The sequence below is a fragment of the Python bivittatus genome, unplaced genomic scaffold, assembly GCF_059951505.1.
Source record: "Python bivittatus isolate LINGU-HERP-01145 unplaced genomic scaffold, Pbiv_v1 ctg000700_np1212, whole genome shotgun sequence".
In the NCBI taxonomy this organism is placed as follows: Eukaryota; Metazoa; Chordata; class Lepidosauria; order Squamata; family Pythonidae; genus Python; species Python bivittatus.
In genome coordinates, this window is record NW_028277098.1 from 71,921,789 (window position 1) to 71,947,521 (window position 25,733).

Sequence of the window (25,733 nt, forward strand, 5' to 3'; positions counted from 1 at the left end):
TTTTCATACTGCCTGCTTTAATTATTTCAATTTTAAATTTTAAGTTGCCTTCTAGATATTATGTCACTTAGAACCACAACATGGGTGTGGGCAGCATAGAATTTTTAAAAATAAATAAATTCTGTTTACATGGTATCATGTCAGCAGCACACTACATAGATCTAGTCTATAGGCCAATTGGGTGAAGAAATCCAGATGTTCAGTGGAGTTTACTTCTGTAGCAAATTGACCAGTGAACATGCCAGTTGAAAGAACCTACAATGCGAGTGTGATTTCAACCAAAGGAAAATAACAAAAACTGTAAGCTCACCTCCTTAAGTGTTCAGCAATGACATATAAAGTCTATCTCACAAGGAGCGTTATTGTAACGGGGTGGGAGAGGGTAGTTGCCTCCCTGTAGCTTCAGAAGAGCAGGGCAACGGAGCAGGTCTAGCAGCAGTAGGCTTGATTTCAAGTACGGCGAATTAGAGAAGCACAGCAGTTCTTGTCCTGCTGAGAGAATGTTTTTATTGCAGAACGCATGCATGGAGCCATCAAAGATTGGATTCACAGAGTGTCAGTCAATTAGGCAGGAGACTAGAGGCCGCTTCAGATGTGAGGGCTGACGGTGTGGGAAAGCATTCCTATGACTCAATGAATAGCTTTCCCCAGAAGGCATGGGGAAGCACATGAATCGGTGTTGTCTCTTGAAATCCTTCCCTGGAGTGGCAGATGAGCAGCCCTTGATCTGTACTTCTTTCCCTTTCATCTTCTCCAATCATTAAAACTAAAGAGAGTGAATAAACACACAGAGGCATTCAGAGGAAGAAGGGGAACAGCCTCAGAGTTCTGTGCTGCATTTGTTACACATGCAAATGTGCATATAAGCTCACATATATACAGAGCAGCACTCAGAGTCCCCCTGGAGCCCTTGTTGCCATAAGTAAAAATATGAAACATATCTAAACACAATGATCAGTGCTAATAATCCAAGAAGGGTAGATCCAAGCAGCCCATTCATTCTGATTGATTCGGATCCTATAACCCTATTCTAATGGGAGAGCAAATAGCACGAATGCAAGGCTTGGTTTGCACTGGCAGTCTCTGACTTCTGAATGTTTATCAGGTCTTCTGAACAGAGTCTACACGCATACAACTTGTGAACAATACCTTGATCCATGCAGGAGGATTACAAGCAAGAGCAGCAGGTCTCCTGCATTCCCCAAGGTTCATTTTACATGCTGTGTCATCTGAATAGATTGTGTAAAAGATTTTATTCATTGTTTCTCCTGTTTGAGTATAACATAAGAATAGTGATGTAGTCTTTTCATTATATACAGCAATATGGAGAAAGGGAGCATGACTTATGGATGACTTTTTTAAAAAAATCTTCACCGCCAAAAATCATAGGGAAGGAAGAACAAGGGTCATGCCTATGGGTGCTAGTTTTTTGCCCTCCCATTGACTGAGGTAAACATGGGCCACCAACAGGGGAGAATGGAATTCAGGAGTGGGGAAATTCACTTGATGTTGTTGAGCTGCTGCAGAGAGAGTAGACTGGTAAGGGTGGTGGCTGTGTGGAAGTGCCTCAACGTTAGCACTGTAAAGTAAATGTAGCACAAACAGTTCTATTAATCAATAAGTAAAAACACCTTGCTAAAACAGTGATATAATTAGAGTCTGTAATGATTATATATCAGTAATATCAGCCCAGGAGAACTGAAAAGCTGTGAGCTAGTACCGGGTGTGCCTCACAAGGGAGAACATTCTCAGAGAAGGAGTGAAGGCTCAGTAGAAAAGCCCTGTCTCATTTAGCCACCCTCTGAATCTCTGACTGAAGGAGAATTCATAATTCCTGATCCCAGTTACTAGCTGAAAATTCTACAGTGTTTTCAGAGGCAGCCCCATGTATGTGTTACACTCATCCAAATGGGAGGTTATTGATCCATGTCTCACTGAAACCAAGTTTTCCACAACCAGATAGAATGCGTATTGGAATAGTAGCTTCTGATGGCAAAACATACTCCTTGCCACCCAAATCAGTCAATCTTTTCATAATAGCACTGGAGCTAACAGCACATCCAAATTGCAAACTTGAATAGGAGTCATATTTTGCCTTTGTCTGGGGTTAGTTTTAGATTGTTAGACGTAACCACTACATCTAACATATCTTCAGGTACTTTTGGATTAGGAAGAGTAAAAAATTGATTTCTTTATTATGGAGTCTCCTAATCTGAAACAAGGTTTTGGATGCCGTTTCCATAGTGCCAACACTTCCATTTTCCAATCCTTCAAAAGCAGTTCAAGGGTGATCCATGACCATCATCTCTTCTGCTGATCTCCCAATGCTAAGAACAATTACCAGTCTGCCCCACTACAGTCCTGATAAAACAAAAATCTGCTCTGACCCAGAAAATATAATAATTGTTTGCACACCACAGCACTTCAATTCTAAGAAGCACAATTTTCAAAAAAGCTAATAGAAGTCCAACAAGAGCACTTTGACCAGCTATCATGGAATGGCTTGGAATCAAAGGAAAGAAGATTATAAACTCTCCCCATAGATAATAAATCTGGTGCTGTCTTGGAATCAGCAGTTGGAAGATTTGCTCCTCTCCCATCTTCTCAAGCAATATTCTGCCTTTACAAGTAGCAGGTTTAATCTTCTTAAGTGTCTTTCCACAATAGGTTCAATTTCTGTACTTTCATTTTCAGGTTATTATAGCTTGACTTAGCAAAAGATACTTGGGTTGACCTCAGAATTCCATTTATAAATTCTGCAGTATTTAGTTGCCTGATATAAAAGCTGTTCTGCCTCTCTGTGACATCAGAGCAATTAAACCAATGACAGCTAAAACGACCATCCTGCTTCTGCTTTCAAAAATCTGCTATGATAATAGGGCAGATCAAGTGAAGACTGTGGTTTTGCTATAATAATTAGTGGCATTTATAATGCTCATCACCTGTAGCTCATAGTTGTTCTTTCTGAAAGCAATGATCTCCTGATGTGAAGTTAATGGGGTCCACTTGGGTTACTATACCACATGGTAATTTTTTCATCCCACCAGGATGTGGGCTTCTTGTTATTGTCCATGGAGTTGCTGCTGAAAAGTCTATTTCCTAGCAGGGAAACGCAAATTTAGTAGCTTGCAATAATTACTGCAAACATGATGTAAGCATGATGAATCCAAAAGTTGCTATCTACTTCTTCCCACTCACATTACCATAGCCTGCCCCCCCGCCCCATCTCCAGTAACAGAGTTAGAATGGAGGGGGAGTGAAGCCTTCCTTCTCCCTCCCAGCTTCTATTCCTCACATGTTCCCTCTGCAAAGCTAAATTTCTCATACTTTTTGTGGACTGGCATACTGCCATAGCAGTATGTCTGGTGTCAAAAAGGAGATGAGGAAAAAAAAGCTGCCTTTCATTTTTCATTTCTACTGCTGCAGCCAGATCTGCAAACCAAGTAAGGGAAGGGAGTGGACATTTATAATGGGAATGGGGAGAAATCAAACCCTGTTGCCTTCACAATGACATCAACCAGTCCTTGTCCCAATTAGGTGTGAATCTCATGGAACTCTGCTTGGGTTAAACTGAGCTGTTTTTCCAGGTTTGGAGAAATTCTGAATGGGGATATTGACCCCACTTCCATTTTTCTTAGCTCACTCACAACTAAAATAGATCAGCTAGTTAACTGCACTATATTATGAGAAGTGTTTATTGCAAGATGATTGAGCAGGCAGGATCTTATGCTTCCCATGTGGGACTTATTTGTATGGTCCACCCCCCCCCACACACACAATTTGGTCTTTAACCAAGAGGGTTAGTGTTTTGTTCCAAGACACCATTTTGTCCCCTTTTGATTTTTTGTACCAAAGAAATAAAATGCTGCAGCCAAGAGATGAGCATGGTCCACGTTGTGCTTCTGTTGTTTACTTGAGTAAATGCAAATGTCTATCATTAGCTGGAGATGTTTACTAAAAACAGTGCGGCTGGTAGGCCGCTCCCAGTGGAAACGGCACAGCGTCCGTGAAACCCTGTGATTAAGTCATTGTTCCATACAAAGAAATGAGCTACATGGCCCCACACAGCGTAGCTTGTTTCCCCTTTGTCTGCAACATTTGCCATTTACCTCTGGTGGCTCATCAGATGCTCAGCCATTGTATTCTAATGGTGCAATAAGGAAAAGAGAGGAGAAAGTGGGAGATTGTAGCTTCTTCCTTTGTTCTCCAGTTACTGACTAAGCCTTGATTACAGTAGCCCAAGTTCTGTAAGCTTTCAAAACATCTTGGCTTAAGTGATAACAGAATATGTGGTATTCTATTCCTTTTCTTTGTCCATTTCTCACATTTTCCCCATCCATCTATGGAGTAGATGACTGGGAATGCCTATATGATATCAGGAGGCGTGATGGCTTGTTTGCAGGTAATGTGAAAAAGCCTCAAAAAGGACAGAAATGTAAGGATGATTTTCATCACCTTATCTTACATACCAGCTCTAAATGTCTTAGAGTTATATTTTTTGATAGAAAATAAATGCAATATAGTCAGTTAATTTCAACACAATTTTATTGTTGATTTTACAGTGACTAATTTGCAGGTGCCAAAGTTGCATGCATCTTTGAACCCAGAATAGTGGGTAATGCAACTCTACAGTGAGAGCCAATTTCATGTAGTGGTTAAGGCACCAGGCTAGAAACTGGGAGACCAAGAGTTCTAGTTCTGCCTTAGGCATGAAGCCATGTGGGTAAATTTGGGCCAGTTGCTCTCTCTCAGCCCTACGAAGAAGGCAGTGGCAAACCACTTCCCAAAATGTTGCCAAGAAAACTACAAGGACTTGTCCAGGCAATTGCCAAGAGTCAAATTAAACGTTGCATGATAAAGTGAATGCAAAACTTCAAAGAAGCAATCACAATAGAACAATGGGAAGAACTATGGAAAAAATCAATAAAATGAACTCCAAGCTATAATTTGAGGGGAAATTGGTATAAAATGTTTTGCAGATGGTATATGATACTGTCAAACACCAAGGTAGACAAATCATATAACAACAAATGTTAGAAATACTACAACAAAGAAGGAACACTTTACCATAAGTAGTGGTCATGCAAAAATATTCAAAAGTATTGGAAAGAAATACATCCAAACATTCAGAAATTTTTAAACCTAAAATTTGAATTGAAACCACAGATATTTTTACTAGGAATAATTTCAGAAAACAAATATGAAAAGTATCACAATTTACTAAGAAATATATTGATGGCTGCAAGAACAATTTTGGCACAACATTGGAAAAGTGAAACTTAGCCAACAATACAAGATTGGGAGACCAAAATTGGAGAATATGCAGCAATGGCAAAACTGACTGTATATATTCATAATAAAATCATAACTAAATCCAAGTAGGATTGACTCCCTTATACACAACATATTACATAGCAAGGCAAATTCAGGCATTTGGAATACGATTTTTAGGAAAAGAGCCAAGAGACCAATCAAAAATAATAAGATGAAATTACTTAAACAGATACTAGCAATGACCTCCAATGTTTAATGTTCAAAGTACAGTACAAATACTTAGGTAGTGGTTAGCAGTTGGGAAACGAAATGGAAGGGAAGAATGCACTACCAAGAGGTTTTTTGTTTTTGTTCTTTTGCACAATGTTTTTACTTAAGTTTTATTAGTAATTGTTTATCTTCTACTTTGCTTTTTGCATCTTTATTCTTGTGCAACTTCTGTTTAAATAATCTGTCAAAGTTTATGCAATTAAAAAAATACTGACTCAAAGGTACACACAAAAAGCACCCAAAATATGATATCAAAATACAATTTTCTAGCAGCCGTATTACCTACTACCCCCAAAAGAAATACACAGCTTCTCCCCCAGCACCAACTTGTCTTTATCACTTTTACTTCCTTGAAATCTTTCCTCAAGGCCCACCTTTCACTTGGAGCTACGTATTGTTTGAATCCCCTAATCCCCTTTATAATTTGTTACATAGTCTGTAACTATCCCTAACCAGTGTCAGTTGGAGATAGCCAATTCAGCCCTGTTTTAACTTTCCTTTCTTGTTTTTCACTTCCTTCATGCTAAATTTTAGATTGAAAACTCTTTGGGAGTAAGGACTTCTCTTTAAAATCCATGCTCAGTGATGGAATGTGTGAATAAATAACAACAATAAAAACACCATTTGGTAACTTGTAGATAACCAAAGTAAATACATGCATTAAATGGTGCTGGATTGTAAAACTGGAAAAGCGTTAGCTCTGAACATACTTATCCCATCAGTTTGTGTAAAGCCAGTAACCTGGCCTTTTGTTGCACGTATTCTGCAGTCCTCTGCTTGTTAGTGGGAGGTTTGTTTTTCAGATGGTGTCTGTTGTCTGAAATCTTGCATAGAAAAGAAATATGTATATTTCAGTATATGGGAGGTTGGTTTTTAAAATTTGTCTTTCTTTTTCTGTAATTATAGGATGTTACAGAATAATCAGCTCAGTCGAATTCCAGCGGAGGCTCTGTGGGATCTTCCTAATCTTCAGTCACTGTAAGTCCTTACGGATTGTCATTCTGGCCAGTGGAATCTCTTAAGCAAGGGATTTTTCAGATGTTGGGTAGAAAGCAGAAGAAATCCAACAGTGTTTTCATTGATACTTGAGCGGGATATAAACAGGGAAGCAATATTAGATGATCCATCAGAAAAGTTTGAAGTTGATTTTGATACAAACAATTTTTAAAGTTTTTTGAAGGTTGCCTTTTGCACAAATTCTGCCAGCCTGAGGTCCACACTGGTCTTTGTGCAACGTGTCAGGATATTACACTCCCAAAATGGGTGGAGCCAAGATTAAGTGAAAACATGCAAACAAGGTCCAATACTTTTGGCTCAGCACAGGCTGGGAAGCTCTGCAGATGTGCATCGGATGCTGCCATATTCCATGGTACTCTCAGGCCATGCTCTTCCATCTTGTGCTTCAGCATCTTCCTGCAATGTGTCACTTTTGATGCCTGATTATGTCTTAACTATCTCTCTCTCCATGGTTCCACTGCATTTCTTCACTTGAACTGCTGATTTTGAGCTGAAAGGAACTGAAAATGAGGCAGGGGCAGGGGGCTGTCTTTAGGTAGGATTATTATCCAGGCCTGATTATGATTATTCATGAGCTGGAGTCCAGTTTAGCAGGAGCATGAATTATTACCCACACTTTGCAAAGAAAGAAAAAATGTTGATAGCATGTAGGCCAAATGGCATTAGTTAGCAAAACTTCTCTCACATTTCTATGCCTAGAAATAAGAAAATATGAGCCCATTCATAGCAGTTGTGATATATTTTGTTGGATCCTTTCCCCATGTGGCAATTATATTTTTTAATAAACTCCTTGGCATAATTTTTAAATATCCTAATTAATTCTTTAATGTCCTGTTCCTGTTTTGACTTTACAGTACTCCACCCAGTGTCTGTTTGGATTGAGGCTGGCTATAAATATTGTAAAATAAATAATAAAGAGTAGTAATAATGGCAGCACAATAATTAGCACTGTCCAGCTGCTCTTGCTGTGAGGAAGGCATTTCTTTTAACATTCAGCTGTCTGAAGCCTCATAGCATGTTTCTTTCTGATACCCAGGCAGACGTGGGCAAGACCATCATCCCAGTTAGCAGAAAATACCAGCACTATCTGCTTTTCCTTCTTGCCCCCATTTGTTAAGGATGCCCCAGAGAAGAGTTTCTCAACCTTGGCAACTTTAAGATATGTGGACTTCAACTCCCAGAATTCCCTAGCATGCTGGCTAGGGAATTCTGGGAGTTGAAGTCCACACATCTTAAAGTTGTCAAGGTTGAGAAACACTGCCTCAGAGTGACCAAATGTTTTTTCTATCACCTGATCTAAACCATGCTCAGATGCCTTGTTAATAGGTCTAGAAATAAGCTCGCTAATGAGTTCTACAACTTAAATGCCCCTCTATTTCTGGAGTCTCTGAATGGCTGACAGTATTAATATCAGAAGATTAAAAACAAAAATCAACTAATGCAATTATGATCAATCAGTTTGATGTGCCGCCATTTGGGTAGCACAATTTTGTAGCTGTGGGACTACTTTTCCCCAGTGGTTTCTGCCCTGCGCCACCAGATCTGACAGAGAAGGCATGCTCTGAGTATCATTGATAAAAGAATCATCTAGAGGGTCCCTGGAAGTGTGCCTTCTCTGTTATGGCACCTACCCTGTGGAACACCCTCTCCCCTGAAATACAGACAGGCCCATCTCTATCAGCCTTTCACATGGCTGTGAAGACCTGACTTTTCCCCCAGGCATTGGCAGCGGGATGTTAGTTGGGAGCTCCAGCACGGGTGGAGGTGTCTAGTGGTTTATATTTCTACTGAGTCTTGATGTGGTTTTAGTTGGCTTCTGTTTTTATGTAATTCTTTGTTTTTGTTCGTTTGCCACCCAGAGCTTCTAGTCTATATACACTGGATTAATAAATAAATATATAAAATAATAAATAGTTATTTTGCAATTTGTTCTGCTGTAATGTATTGAATTACATTGTTTTTATGTTGTTCTTTATTCTGTGAGCTGCCCAGAGTCAGTTGGAGTCAGGTGACATCAAAATTGTATAACGAAAAGTAAACAAATAAATGCTCTTACTTGTCCCCAAATGCCTTTCTAAATAGTTACGGTTTTACTCCCTGAAAATGTATGGAGGGGTGATCCCTAAATTCAGGGGTAAGCAGTTCCAAAGGAGGGGGACTACCTTTGAGAAGGCTCAAGCTTAGGGTCACTGAAGATGACATTCCCTTGATTGTGGGGCCCGCAATAAACCCAGTCTTCCAGATGTTATGGGATGAGCTCAGTGAAGCAGATCACGGAACTATCCAGGCATGGAGCCATGTAGAATTTTACAGGCGATAACCACTACCTGGAATTGTACCCAGAAACTAAATGGATGCCAATGGAACTCCCATAGTAGTGGTGTTACACTGGCAAATTTTGGTACACCCATAACTACCCAGGCTGCTGCATTCTGGATCACTTGATGTTTATGGATGATCTTCAAGGTCAGGCAACCCCACATAAAGCACATTGCAATAATCTAGCTAAGGTGAAAAGCCTCCTGAACTAAGAAAGTTTTTCTGTAAGCATGGTTAAAATATACTTCCTATATTCCATCACAGGCTTTTATTTAATATCGACAGCTTTAAGTTCAGAGGCCTCTTTGCCTATGAAATAGAGATCAAAACTTCTCAAAATACGTTGAGGTACTTATTAGATACTAACTCTGACCATTTCAGATCAAGCTGATAGTACTCTTAATCCCTTTATGACTTGACTCACTGTCTGAAAATACCTGTAACAAGCATGCATAAAAAATTCTTTAAATAGTCCACTTTAATCCATTATGTGGTTTTTGTCTCCACTAGAGGTTAATTAAGCATGCATACAGACATTCATCTTTGGGGTGAATAAGCAATCTTTAGAGATTTAAAAATAATTTTCCTCATGGCAGATGCCTTGCATGGTTAGGTCAGGTCATTATACAGTGCCACTCATTGTACAATCCCTCCATGATACCTGTTTCAAAACAGACCATTTCATAGTTTTCTTTTGCAGACCTGGCATGGTTAAAACCACCAATCCAGCTGTGTAACTTTTGGATCTTTAACTGCTCCTAAGGAAGGCTGGGGCATGACGAAACGGATAGGATTACTTTCTCAGGCACTTGGATCTCTGAAAGGGAAACAGACGCATTGCAGGCACTGTCTTCTCAAAGCAAATAGCGGGATATCCCTACAGATGAAATCCCATTCAGATTTATACACAATCACTTTCAAAACAACGATGTTTTCATACAAAAGAGATGATTCTGAGCTTACTTCCACAAACATGTGTTCTGGATAGCATCCAAGTATATGAAGCATTTATTTCCTCTCTCAACAATGAGCTATAATGTGTTGGCTAAATTTGAATCTTTAACATTTGTAGTGAGGGAAGATGACTTCGTTTCAGCTGCCAATGTGAATCTGTATGTGGAGAGGAATGATTCAGAGCCAGCATCTTTCAGACCTTAACAAACTATGATGGCAATGGCAGTTGCCCCCGGGTGGTGTTCTCTCATCTGGGCTTCCACTTCATCTGCCATTATGGTAGGTGTAGCCTTGCTGCAGTTGCTGTGCAGTGGGTTTAAAACTCATATGAAAGTGCCAGCATAGATATACCTAGCTTTGGGAAGATAAAAATAAAGATAAAGCTATGCAGTATATACGAACACGTCTTGCAGTGGGAGAAAAAGAGGGGTTGCAAATTATTGGATTTTCCAGATTGTCTGTTGTACTGAACTACAAAGCAGCAATATTGTCCCTTTAAGTAAGAACAATGCACCCTGATCTAGATTGAGAATCTCTTGATGAGCCTCTTTCCTGGTTTCTTCAGTAGAAGAATCAGGTGTCAAATACCAAGTTTGGCTGAAGTCAGTCCACTTGGTAATTTTACAGATGACACTGGAACGCCGTACCTCATTCTGTGAGATCTGGGGACTCTTTGAATAACCTCAAAAAATAGCTTTTACTTTGAATTTTCTGTTGTATATTATGTCAGAAGTGGGGAATAAAAAATATCAATAAACATCATTTTTATAATCCTTCTTTGTAACACCTGGAGCAGTGTTTCTCAACTTAGGAACTTTGAGATGTGTGGACTTCAACTGTTGAAGTCCACACATCTTAGAGTTGTGAAGTTGAAAAACACTGATCTGGAGACCACAACACTTAATACCTAGGGTCACAATTAGCATCAGATAGTATAGTGTGCCTTGCCTGCCCTGATCTGTGATCTCATGGAGACCTAGTTTGAGGTATCTCTGGACAACCACAGTTCTCTCCGCCATCACTCAAATGATTCAAGTCACCATGCTAAGGAGTACCACTGCCAAATTACAGTGGCTGTAGCTATTGATTGGGTATGTTACATTCTGCAGCCCTCCCTTCTACTTTCATCTCCAGTAGTCACCTGGAGGCAAAGTGGGGGCAATTTTAATACAAACCAGCCTCAGATCTATTTCACTTGATAAAAATGAACCAAATACTCCTCTTTCTTTGTTGTACCCTGACATAAAGGAAAAACTACTGCCTTTTTGAGCTTCCTTCAACAGTGACAATTTTCTTCCTAAATCCAGGTTTAATAGGAGAAAAGAAAAAAAAAAAACCCTCTTTGGAGCATTCCCTGCCCTCATTAAGTCCCATTAGACCAGTGCTTATTAGGATAAATTAGGTCTGATGTGAAAGAGATGAAAAGTTGAGTAAATTGCTTTCCCCTTAGCAGACTGCTTTGTGAATTAAGGCATATCTAAAGCTAAGCTGATTTCCTCAGATTTCATTGGGGCTGCCAAATAGCTTTTTATTCAAAACTGGTCTTATGCCAAATATCTTTCTGTTATTTCTATCTCTTCTTGAGGATGGTCATCCATTGGAAGAAGAAAAAAAAAGATCAGATCTGAATGAAAGATTTTCTTCTTTTAGTATTTATGAGTAATTTCCCACAAGCTACACACACACAGACATCTATCTATATATATCTCCAACATGGAACTTTCATATATCACTGCAGAGTGGCTTTCAAATATTACAAGTCCAATGGGGATCTGATCCATTTGCCAGGGTTGTGGCTTTTCCACTTTCCCACAGTTATGAGCCTGACATGTAATTTCATAGAACACTATGCAGAAATCAGGAAATTCTCCAGAAAGCATTCCACACAAGATGTTGGAATGGAAGGTTTGCAAATTGAGTGCAGGGCAGGTTGAACATGTTGTCCTCATAGCATGTTTCCATGGTACTTGTATGTTTATAATTTGGAAAGGAGAAAACACCCTCTCAAAAGCATGTTATGATGCCGTTATGTATTATGTTCAGGGTCAGAATTCTCAGACAGGAATTAGGACTGAAAACAAACATGCAAGGAGCAAGTCTTTCTGGGTTCAGATTAATAAGATTTATTAAGACAAAGGTTAAGGTGATTGCACAAGAATGTCAATGGGCATACATATTATGCTTTCGAGTATGAGCCTTTTATATATAGGCAATTCAAAACTGCTCGTTTTTTGCTTTCTTTCTTCCACCCTTTTGAGAGAAGAGCTTGTCTTTTCAGAGAAGGCTGGTTAGCCTGGCCTGCACCTGGGTGTTGTTTACACACCTGCTACTGGCCTCCTTATCAGGGTGAGGATCTACTCTAACATTCAGAAGACCGGTGAGAAAGCAATAAAATCTGCTACACATTTGAGGCATGATGATTGCGCACAGCTCGGCCACAATCCAAGGTTCCCATGTAATACGCGGCATCCATTTTGGCTTGGATGTACAATGTACAACAAATTAGATTGTCTAGGTTCAAAATAGGGCTAATTTGCTGGGTTTGTAATTATGAATATAATGCGTATGAAGCACTTGGTGCATATTAAAGCACAATAAAATGCAACAGTGTTTAAAAGCATTACAGTCATTACTGTAACATGTGTTGAAGACATAGTTTTTAGAAGTAATAATAGCATTTTAATGTTTGGCCAAAATTACAAAGCATCCTGTAGCATGTTAAATATATTATGATAGAAGTGTTTGCCACCTGCAACCACTTTCCAGAATGTTTATACCTTAATACATTTGCTAGTGACAAGATCACTGCTAGTGACTCACAGAATCAACTGGAATCATTCAACTGTCATTGTATCAATATAAAAAGAATGTGGACAGGTTCTATATTGCTTCAGTAACAGCTGGTGACAGTAGACACTGTAAGTCAGTGAGGAAAGGACCAGTGAGGTGCCACACAAATCTCTTTCACTGCAAGAGACTAAGGAGGCCATATCTTTGAAAAATTACCAATTGATAGATATCACATAGATTCTCTTAATTTTTCTCTGGCTTTATGTCAGGAAAGCTCACCAGCATTAGGACTCCCACATGATTTAAGACAGTCATCTCTTGCTCCATTGTTGCAAACATGTCCTCATATGGGCCTGTTTTAACTGTTTGTGTAAGCACTGGTGGTCATGGACATGTCTTCATCAAATATGCAAAAAAAAAATGCTGGGAGTTGTGGCTTATTAAAAACAAAATAAAAAATTCCTATAGGGTACCTGATATTATTTTGCTTCAAGCAGTTCTATCACTAATGCTATGCTTATCTCCACTGTCAGTAACAGCTGAGAGAATAATAGCCATCTTTCAGCTAAAAGTTTTATGCTGGATCTTAGTATCCAGAATCTAATGGCTATGCACCATTAGATTCAAAGTTGAAGTCCAACATATCAGAAGGACACCAGGTTTGGAAACCAGTTTTAGATCCAATAACATGAAGGCATCCGTGACCAAATTGGCAAAAGCCTCCTGCTATTGCAGTGTCATCTATTTTGAGACAAATCAAAAATCTTAGACTGGGTTAGCTCAAAATCATTAAAATGGAGTAGAATGTGGGATGGAGGACAATATAGCATTTTTTACTTTCTGCTGAAAAATAATGTTTTCTTGTATATTTCTCTAAGCTTCACTTGTACTAAATGGAAGGAGCTGAAGAGGCACATCTACACCTAATGGCAGTTTCTAAGTTGCAGGTTGGATGAGATCCTTTATTTAATGCAGGATCGACTTGTGATTCCCTGGCAGAGCATCTGTCCATCAGCAGTTTTATAGGTGTGGTAACAACACACTATGAATACCCTGCGAGAGTCGTGTGTCAGGCTAATTAACAACTTTGTGGTTACAAGTTCTTACCTAAAGCAGATGTATACACTGCCTGTTTTTCTGCCAGCTTAACATCAAGCCAAAGATTTTCAAAGCAAACAGGTGCTATAAGTTATAATTACTGCATTTTCAGTAACAGTGAGAAAAATAAGAGAGCTGGTTGGATTAAAAGATCAGACAAACTCCTGGGGTTATCTTTCAAATGAAAATAAAAGATGAAGAAAGCAGCTTGAATTTTCTGAAGCATCCCCTAGAATGGAAAATTTAGGTTCCTGAAACACTGCACAAAAATGTGTATTTAAAATACGTAATTTGAACGTACTATCTCTAAGATACATTGATGTAAGCTTCTTTATTATAAATGTCCCTAATGTAAGCTCTTTTTAAAAAAACAGACAGACAGAAGTACTACTATTTCATCATAACTTTTAATGGCACACCTATTTTCAGATGCTCTTTTTTCATAGGATTTTGAATAGAGAAGGCTTGTTGGATTTTGATGTGTGTTTCTACTGGAAAAACTCAATGGGAGCCGAGCAGAATGCCCAAATCCTTTCCTAGGGGAATCCATGGCAAAGTTATTTTACATCCCTGCTTGTAGAGGAAGATTCCTTAGCAGCAACTTATTAGGGATTTTCCCACTCCTGAATCAAGTGCTATCTACCTGTCCTGAATTGGGAGAAAACTCAGCATGAAATCTGCTGCTCCCATTGCTGATCCCTATCCTGTTTCTGTTGCGCCTTTTCTGTGTTGCTGCAAAATGGCATCCTGATTTGGTGTTTGCAGCGCATGACTAGTAAAGATTTCACACACCTTTGGAGTTTCCTCTCTCTGGACAGTGCAGAAGAAGGGGGAAAGAACGACTAACAGCAGGATCACAAGGATGGCTTAATCTTCTCCCATTCATGGGCTGGGAATGAAATAAGGGCAACACTGTAGGGACAAGGAAGGAAACTGATGTCAAGGGACAACCGTGTCATGGTGAAATGCAATGGGGATGCAGTCTTAATTTGAAGGCTTTTATTACTCCATGGTCTGAACATTGTATGATCACCTAAATTCAGAGCTGAAGAAGGTGCTCTGAAATGCAACCTGCCTAAATTGTTTCGCCTTATAATGATGGTCAAAAATTCTTTTCAGTAGCTAGAAAGAAAGATTTTATTGTTTTATCCAAATGTGAGTATATAGCAACCATCCTGAAGATTAATTATGGTGAGATGTTACACACAGGGCTTTTTCTAAAACTGGTAACAGAGACTAAATATGTAGCCATCATGCCAGCTAGCATACTATGATTTGATATAAAATATATTTGCAGTGTGTACGCATGCTTTCTGCAACAGTGCTCCACGTCTTACTGACAGAAACATTTTAAATAGACTGACATATAACTTGTTCTTCTTCTTGGTTGAACTTTTGGATTATACATCTGCAATAAATATAGTGTTTAGCTACTGTAAAGAAGCTTTATCTGGTTGGTGTATTTGAAAGATTGTCTTTGCTGTTGGAAACAATGGTTTATAGTCAGTTTCAGTCACTAACAATTTTCTATATGGTAAATGCATACTATTTTTACAGTCTATTAGCCTAAGGCTTTTCTCCTTCTCTTTGCATGCAGGTACTGTCTTAAGAAGGTTATAAATTCTTTTTTTTTATTGCGTGTTTCTAAATAATTTTCTGTGATAATCTATGAAAACTTTGTTAACCTCACATTATCATGATTTCTGGCCAAAGGAGCATCTTTAATATTTTAGAAGTTCATAATAAAAAATATATTTTCATAACTTATAATAAGACCCAGTATAGTGTAGAGGTAAAAGTGTTAGACTAGGATTGGAAAGATCCAGCTTCTAGTCTACCTGTGGAGTCCTTGGGTTTCTCTGAGCTTGGTTGTTTTCTTGCAAACATTTTGTTACCTGACTAGGTAACATCTTCAGTACTAGTCTACCCTCAGCCAGTTCTAGTCTACCCTCAGCCATAGAAGCTCACTGGGTGATTTTGGGCCTATCACTTTCTTTCAGATCAATTTAGCATCCAGTGTCCTTGTTGCTCAGTGCTGTGTATCCTATTTTGAACTTCTGAATGAAAGGACAGGCTATAAATATAGTAAATAAATAAATAAATTCAATTTGATCATGTAATTAAACGTAGCTTTTTTGTTTTGCCTTGTGGGGCAGAGATGGCGCATTATACCTTTACCTTTTAACAGGATTTATTTATTCATTACTGTGATTAATGACCTTGCATAGCTGATCCTACTGTTCTTTCTAATGCTCTTTTAATACTTAGGTCATCCTATTCCATGTCTTTGGTATCTATAACTGAGAGTCTTATAGCACTGTAAAGACAAAATTAACTATGGCATAATCCTTTTTAAACTGCAGTTTTAACAGACCATAGGCTTTCACAGAAATTTGTCTATTCTGATGGAATATGAGATACAGTACACCATCATTGTCACAGATAGATTGGCAGAACACTTGACTACTGCAGTCACTTCTTTACCGAAGGTATACACTGGTGGAGCAACTGAAACAGGGTGAAGTCCTAAGTGGGATGTGGCGGAGATAAGTCTTACCCTGTTTTCTGCCAAGCCACAGCCATGCCCACTTTGATGCTGCATCTTTACCCCACTCCATATCTGATGTAAGAACTTTCCAATCACTGATGTCAGCATCCAATCATAGCACGACCACCACAACGGTATACACCACTTACCTTCATGCACGTATAAAGAAACAGTTTCTCAGATTAATTCAAACCAGGGACTTCCAAAATGTAAAACAGAAGTTATTCCTCCTGCCTAGAGCTTTTCCTGCTCTTGGGATGGGTTGGGGAGGAGGGAAAGCCTCATAATGTATTTGATGCCTGCTTGCTGCTAAGGCTGAATGATTATGGAACTACTTGTGATGTTTGCAATGTAGATTTAGATTCCAGGAGCTCTATTTCTTTTGTCTGGACATGGTTCTGTGTTTTTTTCCAGGCACACTTTCCTTTTTCATCCCTTCTATATAAGTCAAACTCCTCTGTTTCCCAACCTCTTTAGTGAACTGCTGTTTCTTGACTCTGCATTTATATCTGTCAGCCAATTTGATTGGAATTTCTGAAAACAGTCCCAACACATTTGAAGGCACCAGTTTTGGAGAAAGCTAGTTTGTTTAACCATAGTTTGTTGAATAAGCCACAATTTATTTGGTTAACACATCCTGCTAAGCAATAGAACATGACTTACAGATTAAAACGACTGGGTCACCCAAAATACTAAGCCAAAACTGAACAAGCCATATTACTACGTAGGACAATGTGAGAACAAGTCTCTCTCTCACACAGATATGGAAACATTGCTGAATGTAAGTTTTCTGTGAAATATTCCTTTTAACTTAGAACCATAGTATAGTAGTAATCTCAAGTTTTCTGAGATGTTTTGTATTGTTGAACTGAAAAGTAGAAGATGTTTAAGAGCTACAGAATATAACAAAGTAAGAATAAAAGATTGCTTCTCTCCTTTCTCCCACTTCTCAAATGCTTTCTAGCAAGCACTTAAGTACCAGGTGTGTATGTACTTGGAAGAGATCATGAGAAAGATGACAGGGGAATTGCTGGGAAGAAGATCAGCTGAACTAAATATGGTTGAAGAAAATCATAGATCCAGAGAAAGAAAGCACAGAATAATAGAATCATAAAATTGTGGAGTTGGAAAAGTTCATCCAAGTTCATTTAGTCCACACTTTGCAATGTGCAAGATGGGCAGGATAGATCACAATGACAAGTAGGTAGACTCATTCATAGAGGACATGCTGTAAATGTCTTGTTCTACTCCTGCCTCTGCTATAACACAGCACAGAGTTCTAGTCCTAACAAGCTGATCAATATTATGCCAGATAGAAATTGACAGCTATGAAATTCTGTACATGTGCTCAAAGCAAGCAAGGAGATGCAGATGTAGTTAGTTGCTTTTTCTCGTATCCTTATATTGCAAAATGCTGACTTTAAAAAAATATGAAAGACCAATGAATGGTTCAGGTAAATGTTGTCCTTCAACATCTTGACCTCTGTTTCTCCATCATACAGTATGTAAAAAGGCATTGACACATCTCAGTTTCTCTGCACTATGCATCTCCTTCATGTCTTTAGGAGAAATATTTTGGAAACAGATGGAAATAGAGTAATGGACTCTTAAGAAGTTTTTAAATCCATGAATAGTATAATTATCATTATCGTCATTATTATTTCTGAAGATTAAAATGCAAGAAGTGACTCCTTGGAAGTTGCAGGACAAGGGCTTTGATGTTAACAAAAGAGAAACCTTCCCCACCAGACAGGGCTGTTGTAAACATATATATTTTGATGAGTGATGGAAGGAAGGAAAAGAATCACTTTGGAATTAACATAGCCTGAAAGCATGTTGCTGCTTTCATAGATCATCTTTGATCTGTTTGAAATGTGACAGCTCATTGTAAGGGCAATATTGCTTCATATAAATCATTTTTGATAGAATGTGCTTTTGCCCTTAAAAAAACCTTCCACTGAGCATAAAAAAGAAACAGAAGAAGATAGGGTAATTTAAGATGAACCTATAATTTATTGCATGGACCCGATTTTGTACAAAGTTATCTTAAATTTTGTTAAGATATTTATGAGGTATAAACCTTTCCTGGAGCTCAAGAAAAGTATGTTTTCTGATTCATTGAAAAGAATTGTGAGTTGCAAAAAAAACAAAAAACAAAACAAATAAAACAGCCATGAGTACAAAGGATAAGTAAGGGAACTGGACTTGACTGGAAGATTTTGGAAAAAGCTGACCCATACTGTAATTTCAAATGTTTTGTGTGGGGCCATTATGTCTTCCTTTTTTGAAGAGAAAACATTACCACATCCTCTCCATTTCTCCTAGTGGTTGGACTTTGACCTTATGGAGACATGTAATATATATGCAAAATGCATAGCAGAGAGCAGCCTTCTATCTTGATCAGGCCCTAACTGATCCATGTTTGACTACATAAACCAAACTCTCCAATCCATTAACTAGCTACAGTGGCTAGGTTTGTACAACACACTGAGGCACAAACTAGCCAACTACATTGAGCCTAGCATGTTGGACAAACCTAGCATAATATTTTAGGTGCTGAATATTTACCACTGCCCAGAGTCACTGGGAGTCAGGCGGCATATACATTTAATAAATAAATAAATATAACCTGACTTCAACAGGTGATATGGCATTTTTCTGTTATTATGTTGCATATAACACCATGATTAGTTGCTCCAAAAAACTGCAGTAACAATGACTAAGCACTTAGCTCTAAAATGCATTTAAATCTTTAGATAATTAAAGATCCATAGTACAGCATGTACCACCTTTATCCCATTATATGATGCCCAGTGTTATCTAATGACACTTAGCAAGTATAATAATGGGTTGCTTAAAACTGAAAAAAGCCACTCTAATAATCAGGCACAAATAAATCATTGGATAATCTTCTAAAAATCACACCACTGTTAAAATAGAGTATAAGCTGCGGTTGTACGAATTTTTTTTTTAAATAGTACCACTGTAAGGTGAAGGACAAATCAGATGTGTGGACTATTGTGCAAAATACCCCTCCCTCTTTTTATATACTGTTAAAACCTCACCCGAGGTGGTATATTTGCAACCGGATCAGCACATTCTCTTAGGGCAAATAACTTCACAGCATTGGGGGGCGGGGGGGAGAGATTGTACCTGGAGAAATAACTGGTTTGCTTAAGTTAGCTGCAGCTAGAAAGCTTGAGTATTTGGGCTTTAGAGGTAAAATTAACTTTTTTCCCCCTTTGCAAAATATATTTAATAGGACTATGCAGCAGATTCAAATATGAAGCGCTCAGCACTGGTACATAATACTATAATGTTGGAAATAATGACTAATCTGTGCAGCTTTTAGAACTATATTGGATCATCAATTTGGATCATCAGAGATTTGGCCCACATTTTTTCTTCTGCCCACTTTAGCAGAATAATTTTTTCAACAAGCATGACACAGGGGTCACTACTTCCTCAAATGCCCCAGATGGAGGACAAATGACAACTCCTGTTGGCAGCTACCATTTTTCCTTAGAATTTGTTGGAACAATGCTTTGTCTAGAATATTTCATGAATATAAAATACAGACTACCACAAAAACTGGCAGCTAGAATGCCCAGGAAAAAACAATGTGGATCCTTTAAATATCGAATCTTCCAATTTCATCGAATGCAGAAACTGGTTCAAAGTAATCAGATGATAAGACAAAAGAATACTCCCCATTAATATATTTGACTGAACTCCACATTGTGGTCTATTATAATTCTAAGCATATTTCTCTGTTGCAATCATCCTATGGCAACAATTGTCAGTCCCCCTGTTGCACTGATACATCTACTGTACTTAACATCTGGGACCTATCAGTCTGCTGCAAAGGCGCATCTACTGTATGGAACATCTGGTACCAATCACCCATCTTCACTGTTCTTTGGCTTCTTATTAAGGGAAATTTAACAAGTCATGTACTTAAGTGAGGGGTTTCAGGGTCATAGATCTCCCTAATCGAGGTCAATAAGAAGCACATTTGGGACTATCATGCTGTTCATATTTATCAGCATATACCCCTGGGTACATATTGTTACTGTTATGTACTCAAGGACCTACAGGTCTTCCTTCCATAATCTGGTGTCTGTCAGATGTTGAACCTCAGCTCCTGAAATCCACCAACCAGTATGGCCCTACTGAGTAAGTCACAAGGTGAAGTTGATGGTAATTTAAGAGAAACAATTTGGAAGGTCTGTAGACTGAGAAAAAGTTAAATGTAGTTGGGTTCTGCTGGTTTCATATGAGGAAAGTGTTGTTTAAATTTTGTAGTATGGAAATTTATTTTTTTTCTTATTTACAGTAGTTTTATCTTGCTTTTCTAACTAAAAAGTACATATACCATGCAAGGGACCAGACATACACTACTTATTAGAAGCAGAAAATCATAACATTTTAAAGACCCAAATTTATATCCAGTAGTGCTAATGCCTAAAAATGTAAACTCTTAAACATGACATTAAGCCATAGTTTAACATGATAAAGGTTTTAACAGATTTTGCTTCCTTTCCCTCTACTTCTCTAATGGGGCTATAGCTTTAAACTGCAATGAATTTCAGTGATAGTTAAAGGGGTCAGGTTCATACATTTTCATTTTAAGTTGGCTTGTTTCAACTAACCACAGTAAGCAGCTTGCCCAGCTTTAGCTACTATGACAAGTGCTGTTGATTCCTAAGTGCGCTGCATAGCCACAATGAGCTCAAGACTTGCTGTGACTCCTGCTCATAAATCCCACAGTCTTATCTCAATTCCTTTATGTGGCCTTAACATCTCACCACAGAGTTAATACTTGTCATACAAACCAACCTATTAATTGTGGCATGATCTGAGGAACTCAGTAGCAGCAAAAATGTAAACTTCTATGTGGAAATGGAGCAAGCTGGCACTGGCCTACTCTGTCTCCTAATCTGCCCAATTATCCTAGGTAGAAACCATAATAGAAAGTGTTTAAGAAGCCATAATCACACAGTGCAGAAAGAGGAGAGCCCTATGGTTGCTTTTTTGTTTTGCTTAATTGATATAATTAGTAGCTTCTTGGTGCCAAGGAAGTAGAGTTTTATATTCCACAAGAGGAGTTGCATTTGCAAGACATTGCAATTTGGGAGTTTGAACTCTCCTACATATTTTTAGGACGGTGGGCAAGCAGCAAGGACACCAAGCTGTTTTTGGTTCTGAAAGCAAGGTTGCAGGTTATTTAAGTCTGATGGTATTATTGTTTACACACTTTATTTCCTTTGTGGTAAAGGCTTCAGGGCAGCTTTTCAGAATCAGTTTCCTGGAAAAACGGAATGCTGAAGAATTGTGCTGAGTCCTGTAATAACTATTTATTTACAAATACAAAGACCAAATAGGTAGTAAGATAATAGAAACATTCAGGCAAAGCTTGTTTCAAAAAAGTATCATTTTAAATGTATTTTTAAACTCCAGGCTTAATTTTCCATCCAATCATCAAAACATTGAATTACTTTTTCTAGCCGGCAAACTGTTTTTTCATTACCTTATGGGTTCATACATCATAGCAATCCATGGTTTGCTTAATGAATACATCACAATTGGCTGAGATCACACAAACTAAACCAAAATCAAACAAGCCACATTATTGCTTAGTACAGACTTCTCCAATTGTCTTACTTCCCAGGTATGTGGACCAACTTCCAAAATTCTCATAAACAGCATGCTGACTGGGATTTGGGGAGGTGAAGTCTACATATCAGGAGGGTGCCTAGGGTGGGAAGGCTGGTTTAGTGTGACTGTGAACCTGGTCTCAGATAAAGCAAAGTAATTTTATATCCTTTTCCTCCTCTTCAGGTTGACATCCAGACATTTTAATGATCTGCTGCCTTGGTTTGTCCAGTTGTTGTTAGTTGCCAAGTCATACCAAAACAAAAGATATTTTGAAGAATAAAAGGCAGCATGACATATATTATTCTTGGCTCCTAAATATATCATCTATCTCAGTGTTGTCCAAACTTGGCCACTTTAAGATGAGTGGACTTCAACTCCCAGAATTCCCCAGCCAGCATAGCTGGGAGTTGAAGTCCACTCATCTTAAAGTGGCCAAGTTTGCACAACACTGATCTATCTGAAATCAGAATTTGACTTGATGCCGCAAAGTATAGATTATGTGCCGTCAAGTTGGTGTCAACTCTTAGCGACCACATAGATAGAACTTCTCCCTGACAATCTGTCCCTAAGCTGGTCTTTCAGGTCTTCCAATGGTGTATTCATTGCCACTGTAACTGAGTCCATCCACCTTGCTGTTGGTCATCTTCTCTTTCCTTTCACTTTAGAGCCTTCTCAAGAGAACTAGGTCTTCACATAATGTATCCAAAATAGGATAATTTGAACCTAGCCATTTGTGCCTTGAGTGAGAACTCTGGATTGATTACCATCTGGGTTTGATGATCCATTGGTTTGTGTTCTTGGCTGTCCATAGTATTCTCAGGAGTCTTCTCCAGTACCACAGTTCAAAAGCATCAATACTGTACTCTTCCTATCCTGCTTCTTCAAAATCATTTGTACACACACACACACACACACACATTTTCTAATTCAGCTTTCTTTGAAATATATTGAGATCTTCAATAGTATTGTTCTCTGCAAATATATTTAAGGCACTTCCACATAAGGAAGCTGCTCTGGAACTCTCCCTCACAATTTCAGCAATGTTGGAAGGCAGAGCTGAGATGTAGTTAAAACTGCTACAGAGGTAGGTTCCCTTCTGGTGATCCTGTAGTGCTATTTCCCCCTTATAGGAAATTCTTGCTTCAGTGCTCCTTGCCACTCATGAAGTACGGGTCCTATAAAGGGAGTGCTGGCTTGAGGGCTTGCAGCTCCCTGTCCAAAGCCCAGAGAAAGCAAAGTAGGGTGAAATTGGTAAGATTTTTGTCAGGTTTCCCTTTCTCTTCAAAAGAGAACTGGTTGACGTATGAAATACTACATTGCTGGGATTTTTCCTATCTTCCCCTTTTGCACAGAGTGAAGATGAGTTTTACCTCCAAGAATATAGTTGGGAGGAAGAAAACTGTTATGTTAGATCTTCATTTTAATTGTGGCCAGTGTTACAAGTAAAATACTGGTCTGAGTGGACTATTGGCAAGACCTTTAATGGTTGTTGTATTAAATATTGTTACATCAAGAAAACATTCTTGTGTTAAAACATCCAGGACTGCGATGTACATAAAGGCAGAGAAAGCAAAGCTATGTAAAGTAGTTTGCAAAAATTGGCACAATCAAGATCAATGGCTTTCCATGGACTCTTCCACTTAACTCCTTCAAAGAGTTAACTCTTTTCAGAATTAACCATGAAGAATCTCTCTCTCTCTCTCCTGGATGCTCTGGGTTTCAGGAGATATATATATTCTTCATGGATAATTTTTCTAAAGTAACATGTTCTAACTTGTCTTTGCTTTAATAGAGGTAGAGTATGCTGGCCTTGCAGAATATCAATTGCAATTGAAGAAATAATATAAGAATGTAAAAACAACAAAACAAGCATCTACAAGGAATGTTGTCAAGTTATTGCTGCCATTTTTCTCTTAGCTGCTGTTGAGAGCTTTAAGACAAAATAAATTAAGGAAGAATTGTCATTTGACCACTGAGTTTATTTCATGAAAGATTACAGCTGTGACTTTCACATCAGACAACTTATTTTAATCTCCATTTATTATTTAACCTGATGAAGAATTCAAGCACAGAGGGAATTTCTAGGGATTTTTTGGATTCCTGAGTAAGTCTGATAAAAATATGTTTTCTGAGTGGCTCAGAATCTTTTTTACTTTTTTGTTCTATTTTTCTTACAAGAAAATGTCCAGTTTAGCTTTATTTATTGTAGTAAAATGTACATAATAGATCATATCATCATAGTTATCACCATCCTTACTTGGAATGTTAAAAAAAATAATCAAAGGAAATTATATGCCATCCTATTTCTGAGGCCTAACTTCACAGTCCTATTTCCTATCAGAGCAAAGCAAAAGATGCAGGAGAAATTAGAACTATCTAATGTTTGGTACATATCAACATAGCCTTTTGAAGCCTCAAAAAATGTGCAAAACATTCCTTGAGGTGGCTTGTTCAAGTTTTTAACTAACAGAACATAAAAACATATCTGGCCTTGTATCTGATTTGCTATCTTACAGACGCCTGGATGCCAATCTGATCTCTGTTGTACCTGAAAAGAGCTTTGAAGGGTTGCCCGCTTTACGTCACCTCTGGCTGGATGATAATGCCCTGACTGAGATCCCTGTCAAAGCACTCAATAATCTGCCCTCTCTACAAGCAATGACATTGGCGCTCAACCAGATCTGGCACATTCCTGACTATGCCTTCCAGAACCTCACTAGCCTTGTGGTACTGTAAGTATTTCCTTTTTCTTCCATTTTTCTTTGTTGTTTTGGTCTTCTGAAAACTTTTTCTGGTGATCCAGAAGAGAAAATAATTACATTATAGGATCAATATATCCCTTATAAATTCCATTAAATTTATTGGGGCTTATTTCTAAGTAGACATAGGGCATATTAAACTATATTTTGCATGGATAACAGGTATGATGATTGCAAACCTTAGACATGACTCAATACTTCTCTGTCACCACACCCACCCTCTGGAACAATATTCCCCCTGTGATCTCTCCAGCCCTGAAACTACTGTCCTTCACAAGAACCTTGAAGTCCTCTTTCTTCAGGCTTTGGACCAAGATGTTATATTAGTATTTATTTATTTATTTATTTATCTTGTATGACGTCCAACTCTTAATGACTCTGGGTAGCTCACAGCAATCAAACAAAGCAATAAAATAAATAAAACACAAAAAATAAAGATAAAAAAATGGTTGTATATTGAATATTATGTTAAGTGACTGCTGTTAATTTGCTGTGTTTCCCCCCCCCCCTTCCCTCCCCCAATATGGCCATTTTTATTCTTTGCATGGTTGTTTTCAATACTTGTAAGATGCCCAAAGTTGCATGTGAGTGGGTGGCTACAGAAATAGAATGAATGAATGAGTGAATGAAAATGAATGAATGAGAATGAATGAATGAATGAATGAATGAATGAATGAATGAATGAATGAACTAAATTGTTTTCCCCACTGTCCCTTTCATTTTATACATCTTGCTTGATGTAAAGGTCTCAATTTTCAAATGCAGGAACAGTATTTTGTAATATTCAGTTAGCCCTGACACTGTTATTGATTCATAAATAAAGTTTAAGACTATCTCATATACCACCATATTTAGAAAGATTCCTGGCAGCTAACACTGTAACAATAAATGAAATAAAACATCCATGATAAACCAAACCTTAAAACTTATTTAGATTAGATTAAATTAAACTATTTACAGTAATACTACTTAAGAATCATTAAAATGATTCATAAAATAACCAGAGCACTGTCACAAACAGACAGGGTCATCTGATACAGTGTTTC

General features: G+C 38.1%; 1 protein-coding gene across 1 annotated transcript in view; it reads left to right on the forward strand.

Moving 5' to 3' along the window:
• The window catches only part of LGR6 (leucine rich repeat containing G protein-coupled receptor 6), a 140,635-nt gene that overhangs the window by 61,049 nt on the left and 53,853 nt on the right, over nt 1-25,733 (forward strand). The window contains exons 4-5 of the mRNA XM_088153408.1: nt 6,451-6,522; nt 24,445-24,660. Of these exons, the coding sequence (XP_088009534.1) occupies nt 6,451-6,522; nt 24,445-24,660 (288 nt within the window). The remainder of the gene's footprint in view (nt 1-6,450; nt 6,523-24,444; nt 24,661-25,733) is intronic.